Consider the following 8,104-nt stretch of genomic DNA (forward strand, 5'->3'; position numbering starts at 1 on the left):
CTCAAGGAGGAAACCAGGAAACCTCTAGTTCGGGTCTTCAGCGCAGAGGTGGAGCCGCGCAGCACTCGCGCACTCCCCGGCGTGGGCGCTCCGGGCAGGCGAGCCTTGGCCCGGGGCGCTCGGCAGCTTGGAAAGGTGGGCCGGGTACCGGGTCTGCCACGCAGCCGCAGAGGCTCAGCCCGGCCGGCGGCGGGAAAGGAGGCGACGCCCCCTGGAGCGCGGCTGGAACCCGGCCCCGCCCACCGCCCAGTCCGCCTAGCCGCGCCGGTCCCTGAAGTGGTGAAAGCCGCGGCCGAGTCCTGGTCACACCGAAGCCGTTGCCCTTTTAAGGGGGAGCCTTGAAACGGCGCCCGGGTTCCATGTTTGCATCCGCCTCGCGGGGAGGAAACTCCATGTTGTAACAAAGTTTCCTCCGCGCCCCCTCCCTCCCCCTCCCCCCTAGAACCTGGCTCCCCTCCCCTCAGAAGCTCGCGGGGATCCCTCCCTCCCACCCCTCCCCTCCCCCCCGCGCCCCGATTCCGGCCCCAGCCGGGGGGGAGGCCGGGCGCCCGGGCCAGAGTCCGGCCGGAGCGGAGCGCGCCCGGCCCCATGGACAGCTCGGCCGTCATTACTCAGATCAGCAAGGAGGAGGCTCGGGGCCCATTGCGGGGCAAAGGTACCGGGGCTGCGGGGAGCTGGCCGAGGCCGGGGCACCGTGGGAGGAGAGGAGGGGCCGGGATCTTCCCCGGGGGAGCCGCCCGGGGCGCCCGCCTTGACAGTGCCCGAAGCTCCCAGCCCGTGAGGGAGCGGGGAGAGAGTTTGAACTCAAAGGAGGCTCAGAGACGCGGGGCGGGGCCTGGCGCTTTTGGGGCGCTCCCGTCCGCTAGAGGTGAGGAAACTGAGGCAGGACTAGAGAGACTCCTTTGGGGGCTCCCTGGCTGGCATTGCGTGGTGCATGGGCGTCCCCCCCATTCGTGCCAATGGGGCTGGGAGATGGGGGGGCTGAGGAGGGCACCAATGGGGCACCCGCTGAGACTCCGCCCCACCCCCCCCACCCAGGCTGCGGTCCGGTAGGGTCTTGGGAGGGGGCGCCGAGGTGACAGCGGGCTGGGGAGGCTTGAAGGGATCTCCCGCCAACACACAGCCACGTTCCCACAAACTTCGCGTCACGCGTGGTGGCGCCGAGCCCCTCCGAGGCACAGAGACGACGGCCAGCACTTCCAAGAGTCGCCTGGCGCCCGCGGGGAGAGTCTTGCGCCTAGTGGGCACGCACTGCCCGGGGAAGGCTGCGCCCCCGGGTGGCTGGACCGGGGTGGGAGTCTGCCCCTCCTCTTCCCTGTCTGGACCTCAGGACCTGGACGCTGCTCCCAGGTCTGCCCACCCCCACCTGGGCCTGGCTGCCCCGGAGCAGGGGGCAAGGTGGAAAGGCTAGTTGCAGGGGGCCGGAGGGGGTGGGGTGAGAGGGGTGTCTGTCAATCAGGCAGCGGTTGCTGGGCTCCAGGTCGGAGGTCTGGGCAGGGCGGGGCAAGCAGATGGCCGCTGGACACTGGCCCCAGACCGTGGGCCTGCATCCCTGCCTCTGGGCCCAGCCGCGGGTGAGGACTTTGTCCCACAGTGGGTGGAGAGGATAGAGGGAGGGCAGGGGTGGACAACTGCCCTGAGCCCCAGGCCCTGACTCTCCTGAGCCGGAGGGCTCAGGTAAAGTGGGGTCATGATCATCAGCAGTCATGGAGGCGGTGAGAGGCAGGGAAAGAGCACCCCAGGACCCCCTTCTCCAGGCAGCCACTCCCTATGTGGGTGGGCGCCTTAATACCGCTAGACCTACTTGTGGGGAGCTGCAGGAGCCTTGGAGAAGACTGTGGGGCCCCTGGCAGGGGCATTTCAGGAAGAGTCAGGAGCCGCCTTAGTGTGTCTCCTTTAATGAAGTGGCTACGGCCAGATCCTCCCAGGTGGGGTTCATGCCTGGGCGCACATGCAGGATTCTGCAGGCCAGTGTGCACCCAGCCCCCAACCTGGGCCTCCTTATTTCAGGTGACCAGAGGTCAGCAGCTTCCCAGAAGCCCCGAAGCCGGGGCATCCTCCACTCACTGTTCTGCTGCGTCTGCCGGGACGATGGAGAGGCCCTGCCCGCCCACAGCGGGTCGCCCCTGCTTGTGGAGGAGAATGGTGCCATCCCCAAGGTGTGTGGGGGCCAGGTGGGGCTTCAGGGCTTTAGGGGAAGGGGTTCCTGACTGAGCTTTTCAGCACACACTTATGGACCCTGACAGGTCCAGAGTGGGAGGATGCCAGCCTCCCCTGCCAGGCTCTGCCCACTTTGGGGAAACTGAATTCTCCCTTATAGGTGGAAGTTTTTCTCTACCTTGGTTTTCAGAGAGGGCTCAGCCAGGTGGCCTATCCAAGCCACAGAGCTGGCAGGGGCAGAGCTGGGAAGCAGGTGGTATCTGCCCCTGGCTCCAGGGTTCCTCTAGAGAGGGCAGGAGGAAGGACGGGACCTGGAGAGAGGCCCCCCAGCCAGCCCCGCCCTCCCCACAGCAGACCCCAGTCCAGTACCTGCTCCCCGAGGCCAAGGCCCAGGACTCAGACAAGATCTGCGTGGTCATCGACCTGGATGAGACCCTGGTGCACAGCTCCTTCAAGGTGGGCCCTGCTCAACAGCCCTCAGCCTGGGTCTCAGCGGGGTCCCCCACCCTGGCCTGGGAGGGAGGTGTATGCTGGGCCCCACCCCCTGGGGCTCCCCCCTCCAACTCCAGCAGCTCTTTTCCCCCCACAGCCAGTGAACAACGCCGACTTCATCATCCCTGTGGAGATTGATGGGGTGGTCCACCAGGTGAGGGCCAGGAGGAGGCAGTGGTGGGCTTGGCCTCTGCCTTCCAGACCCCAGGCTCTTCCCACCAATCCAGAGCACCTTGGATGGGACTTGCATAGACGTGGAATGTCAAAGGCCCAGAGAGGGTGTGAGGCTTGCCCTAAAGGCACACAGAATCAGAAGGGCTTGGGCTGACTCCAGGCTGCAGCGTGGGCTCCTCCGCTAGGCCCCCCGTGCTGTGCCCCCTCACCCCACCCTGCCCGGGACCCAGTTCAAGTAATTCAGGATAGGTTGTGTGCTGTCCAGCCTGTTCTCCATTACTTGGCTCGGGGACCGGTGCACTGCAGCCTTGGGGTGAGGGGGCTGCCCCTGGACTCCTGCACTGGGCTGAGGCTGAGGCAGGGGACGGGACTGGGAATTAGTGACTTTGTGAGGTAGGACCGGCCAGTGGAGTGGAAGTTTTGATCATTTTCTGGGAGGGGGCCAGTTTCCCCAGAAGTGGTCAGGGTGGCTGGCCAAGCGGAGCCTGCAGGCCCAGCCTCCTTCCTGTGTGCCTCTGCCTCCCCAGCCCATGCCCTCCCAACCCTCCGCTGCCCCCACCCTGCCCCACTGGTCTGCAGCCTCCTCACTGGCCCGCCCCCCAGGTATACGTGCTGAAGCGGCCTCACGTGGATGAGTTCCTGCAGCGAATGGGCGAGCTCTTTGAATGTGTGCTGTTCACTGCCAGCCTCGCCAAGGTGAGCCCCACACGGGTCCTGGGGTAACCTTGCCCTCCCACCCACCTCCAGCATGCGGCCCAATGAGCCTACAGGCTCCAGGATGACCTGCCTCTTGCTCCCAGTACGCAGACCCAGTAGCTGACCTGCTGGACAAGTGGGGGGCCTTCCGTGCCCGGCTGTTTCGAGAGTCCTGTGTCTTCCACCGGGGGAACTACGTGAAGGACCTGAGCCGGCTGGGCAGAGACCTGCGGCGGGTACTCATCCTGGACAACTCGCCCGCCTCCTACGTCTTCCATCCGGATAATGCCGTGAGTGTGGGCTGGCCTGGGACAGGAGCTGAGACCCAGGAAGGGAAGCAGGCCACCTTGGCCTCCTGGATCCCCAGTTGGTGGCTGGTGTCAGGGGCCGGGGGGATGGCAGGTGCCCTCCCCGTCCTTCCTGCATTCAGTTGTCTGAGCTTGCCACCCACTTCCCTCGTCTACCTGCACTGTAGCCATGCGGTTCATTCCAGTCACGCACAGCAGAGTGTCTGCCAGGGGCAGGGGCCCCCACAGGGCAGCGAAGTTTGAAAAGTTTCAGCTTTTCAAACTGCCAGTTATGACCTACTGATGGCCCACAGAATTAATTTAGTGGGTCCTGATCGGGAATTTTAACAGAATGAAATAGAATAGAAAATACCCAGTGGGGTGTAGTGGCTTATACCTGTAATCCCAGCACTTTGGAAAGGCGAGATGACCCGGTAAGCTGAGCCCAGCAGTTCAAGACCAGCCTCAGCAACGTGGTAAAACCTTGTCTCTACAAAAAAAAAAAAAACAGAAAAACTAGCCAGGTGCAGTGGTGCATGCCTAAAGTCCTTCAGCTATGCAGAAGGCTGAGGTGGGAGTATCACTTGAGCCCTGGAGGCAGAGGTTGCGGTGAGCCAAGATTTCGCCGATTCACTCCAGCCTGGGCAACAGAGCGAGACCTTGCCTCAAAAAAAAAGAAAGTAACCGAGTGCTTTGCACAGTTAAGGTTAAGAAGCATGAAGCTTTTGCACTGTTATGTTATAAATGTGTTTTCCTGGGGGTTGCTGTCAAAAACGTTTGAAAGCTCTGGGGGAGGGGTTTTCAGAATCTGCATGGTGTGAGTTGTGGCTACATAGGGCTACACCTGCCCCCCACTCACCTTCCTACACCCACTTCCCCAGGTACCGGTGGCGTCGTGGTTTGACAACATGAGTGACACAGAGCTCCACGACCTCCTCCCCTTCTTTGAGCAACTCAGCCGCGTGGACGACGTATACTCAGTGCTCAGGCAGCCTCGGCCAGGGAGCTAGTGAGGGTGATGGGGCCAGGACCTGCCCCTGACCGACAACGACACCCACACCTCCTACCAGGAAGACTGCCCAGGCCTTTGTTAGGAAAACCCACAGGCCGCCGCCACACTCAGTGCCATGGAGAAGTGGGTGTCTCCCCACTAGCCCCGCCAGGTGGCATAGGGACAGCAGGCTGCACTGAGGACCATGAGCCCAGGGCCCCCTGTCAGTGCCTTTGAACCTCCTCCCCCATTCTCAGGGGACCTGGGGGCCCTGCCTGCTGCTCCCTTTTTCTCTGTCCTCTGTCCATGCTGCCATGTTTCTCTGCTGCCAAATCGGGCCCCTTGGCCCCTTTCAGTTTTGCTTCCTGGGGCAGGGTTCCTGCCTTGGGCCCCCAGTCTGGGAACGGTGGACATCAAGTGCCTTGCATAGAGCTCCGTCTTCCCCACCCAGCTTTCCCAGGGGCACAGCTCTTGGCTAGGAGGGAAGAACCAGCGTCTCCCCCTGCCCCACCTCCTCCCTTGGGATTGAGAGGGCCCCTACCAACCTCTGCCTTTGCTTGGGAGGAAGGAGAGGTCTGTTAGCACTGGGAAAGGAAGCAGGAGTCTGTACTTCAGGCCCCGCAGGGCAGCTTCTCCAGGGCTGACAGCTCAGGGCTGCTCTCGGCATCACGCAGGCTACCACCTCAGACTCGGCCTTAACCAGCCCTGGGGCTTGGCTCCCCCAGCTCCTGAGTGTGGGGGCAAAGGCAAGACCCTCTTGTGGTGCCATATAAATATATGTATATGTGTATATAGATTTTTAGGGGAAGGAGAGAGGGAAGGGTCAGGGTAGATACACCCCTCCCTTGCCCCTTTCCTGGGCCCAGAAGTTGGGGGGAGGGAGGGAAAGGATTTTTACATTTTTTAAACTGCTATTTTCTGAATGGAACAAGCTGGGCCAAGGAGCTCCAGGCCCTGTCCTCTGCCTCTCACACCCCTTTGCTCCATTCATTCATTCAAAAACATTTCTTGAGCACCTGTGCCCAGCATATGCTAGGCCCACCAGCTAAGTGTGTGTATGGGGTCTCTACCCCAGCTCATCAGTGCCTCCTCACCCACCCGACTTCACCGGTGCCTTTGGGGGATCTGTAGGAGGTGGGATCTTTTGTGGGGTTTGGGGATCTCCAGGAAGCCCGGCCAAGCTGTCCCCCTCCCCTGTGCCAACCCATCCTCTACAGCCCCCTGCCTGATCCCCTGCTGGCTGGGGGCCGCTGCTGGGATATCCTGCCTTCCAACTCCGTTTCTGAAGCCCCTCCTAACGAGGCAATTCCGGAGGTCAAGGCCTTGGGCTCTACCCGAAGTCTAAAGGTTAAGGGGACCCACATACCAGTGCCAAGGGGGATGTCAAGTGGCGGTTTCGTGGTGCCTCCCTCCCGTAGAGTTGGGGAGTGAATACGGTTGGTCTGCGTCAGGTGGCTTTCCCATTTAAGTGCCTTCTCTGTGACTGAGCGCCCTAGTGTGATGAGAACTAAAGAGAAAGCCAGACCCCCATCCGGCTTGTGTGGTTATTGCGGGGGCTTAGCACATGCGGCTGCCGTGGCACCACTCTTCAGCACACCTGGAGGGGTTGGTGGTGGAGGGAAGAGCTGCCCAGGTTTCTGGACACTTAAGGTGGGAATGGGTAGCGTCACAGCGCAAAATTTGAGCCTCCAGGCTGTGCCCTTATACCGCTCCCCGCCTCGGGGATGTGGTCTGCAAAATGGAGATATGCCATCTTGGCAGGACTAATTAAAATGCCTGGACACAGTCGACGGGATACTGCTAGCTGCAAAGCAAAAGGAAGGCCTTGGGTGGGGGGGGCAGCTCTGGAATGCGGCGGGGGGGCGTGGCCTCTGCCCCAGAGCGGGAGGGGCGGGGCTCGGGGTGGAGGCTCCAGCGGCAGAACTTGTTGGCTTTGGCGTTGGGGTCTGCCGCGCGGCCTAGGTGGGGCAGGCGCCGGGACTCGGCCCGCCCCGCCCCCTGCGGCCTCTGAGCCGCCATTGGCCGCACCCCCGCCCCGCCCTGCGTCCCGGCGGCACTTCCTTTGCGAAACCGCGCGGCCCCCGGCCCGGGCAGGAAATGCCCTCTCCGGCCGGCCTTCGTCTGCTTCCCACGCCGGCCGCTAGAGGCCTCCGTGTCCTCGCGGACGCTGGGGCTCCCCGGGGACTGGAAAGATGGGGCCCGCCTCACTCACCCGTGGGGGTGGGGCGTTTCGGGAGACCCCACCGCACACACCCAGAGAAGAAAGGGAAATGCTTCGCTCAAGTGTTGGTGCCTGCGCCCCAGCTCCACCTTCCCATCCCGCCTGCTCAACACCTTACCTCGTGAATCCAGCCCCCACGCTGCCTCTTGGTGCCCCAGACGCTGATCGGCCCCAAGTCTGTGTGATCAACGCTGTGTGAAACCGCCCTTTGTCCTCCTTTCACTACTTTTCTCTGGTAGAAAAAATTCAAGAAGCACCCACCTGGAGAAACCGGTAGTACCCTAGTCTCAGTTTCGGCCCGGGCTGGACCCCAAGAGCCCTTGGCTAGAGACCCAGTCCTCTCCGGTCTCTGCCCTCATTCTCCTCATCCTCGGGTTCTGCTCTTATTTCCTGCTCTCCATGCAAACACTGATCCTCCCAGATTTGCATCCCAGAGGCCAGATACACACGCAAAGTAGCTCCAGACTGTTGGGACCACAGTGAGGCTTCCCCACCACCACCACCTACGCACCCTCTCCCCGCATGAAGTTCAAGTCAACCACATGTAACGGGTGCGTACTGTGTGCAAGGCACCGTGCCAGGACCAGGCTGTGCCTCTGCTGTCAGAGAACTCACACCCAGGGTGGATAGAAGGAAACGTGAACAGATGATCACTGCAATTCTGCAAATGCAGCACTGGAGAAAGTGGAAGGTGGGTGAGGGCAGGGGACACCGAGCCCTGCCTGGCAGCCCTGGAGGACTGGAAAACACTCCCCTCAGGAATGAGGCTAACAGGAGTTTGGAAAGGAGGAAATGAGGCAGCAGAATGCCGGAGTGGGTAGATTATGCAAATCTATGGCCAGACCAAGGAATGGCCTTGGCGTGTTTTTTATTTTATTTTATTTGAGATGGCATCTCTGTTGCTCAGGCTGAAGTACAGTGACGCGATCTCGGCTCACCACAGCTTCCACCTCCTGGGTTCAAGTGATTCTCCTACCTCAGCTTCCCAAGTAGTAGCTGGGACAAGAGAGGTGGGCCAACATGCCTGGCTAAATTTTGTATTTTTAGTAGAGACGGGGTTTCGTTATGTTGGCCACGCTGTTC

At 61.7% G+C, this 8,104-nt stretch overlaps 1 protein-coding gene across 10 annotated transcripts; it reads left to right on the forward strand.

Moving 5' to 3' along the window:
• The first annotated feature begins 514 nt into the window (after positions 1–514).
• CTDSP1 (CTD small phosphatase 1) lies at positions 515–6,330 on the forward strand. 10 transcript variants are annotated; one of them, XM_078328491.1, is made up of 8 exons: positions 515–655; positions 1,124–1,240; positions 2,011–2,159; positions 2,512–2,616; positions 2,750–2,806; positions 3,430–3,522; positions 3,627–3,812; positions 4,691–6,330. In XM_078328491.1, exons 1-8 carry the CDS (start codon positions 589–591, stop codon positions 4,817–4,819), a joined length of 903 nt encoding a protein of 300 aa, XP_078184617.1. In that variant the 5' UTR covers positions 515–588; the 3' UTR covers positions 4,820–6,330. The 10 variants fall into 10 exon arrangements, with proteins under 10 accessions (XP_078184617.1, XP_078184618.1, XP_078184613.1 ...); XM_078328492.1 differs by having other exon boundaries at positions 2,515–2,616; XM_078328487.1 differs by lacking the exon at positions 1,124–1,240 and having other exon boundaries at positions 515–868.
• The last annotated feature ends 1,774 nt before the right edge of the window (positions 6,331–8,104 follow it).

Source organism: Callithrix jacchus, chromosome 6 (assembly GCF_049354715.1).
Source record: "Callithrix jacchus isolate 240 chromosome 6, calJac240_pri, whole genome shotgun sequence".
NCBI lineage: Eukaryota > Metazoa > Chordata > Mammalia > Primates > Cebidae > Callithrix > Callithrix jacchus.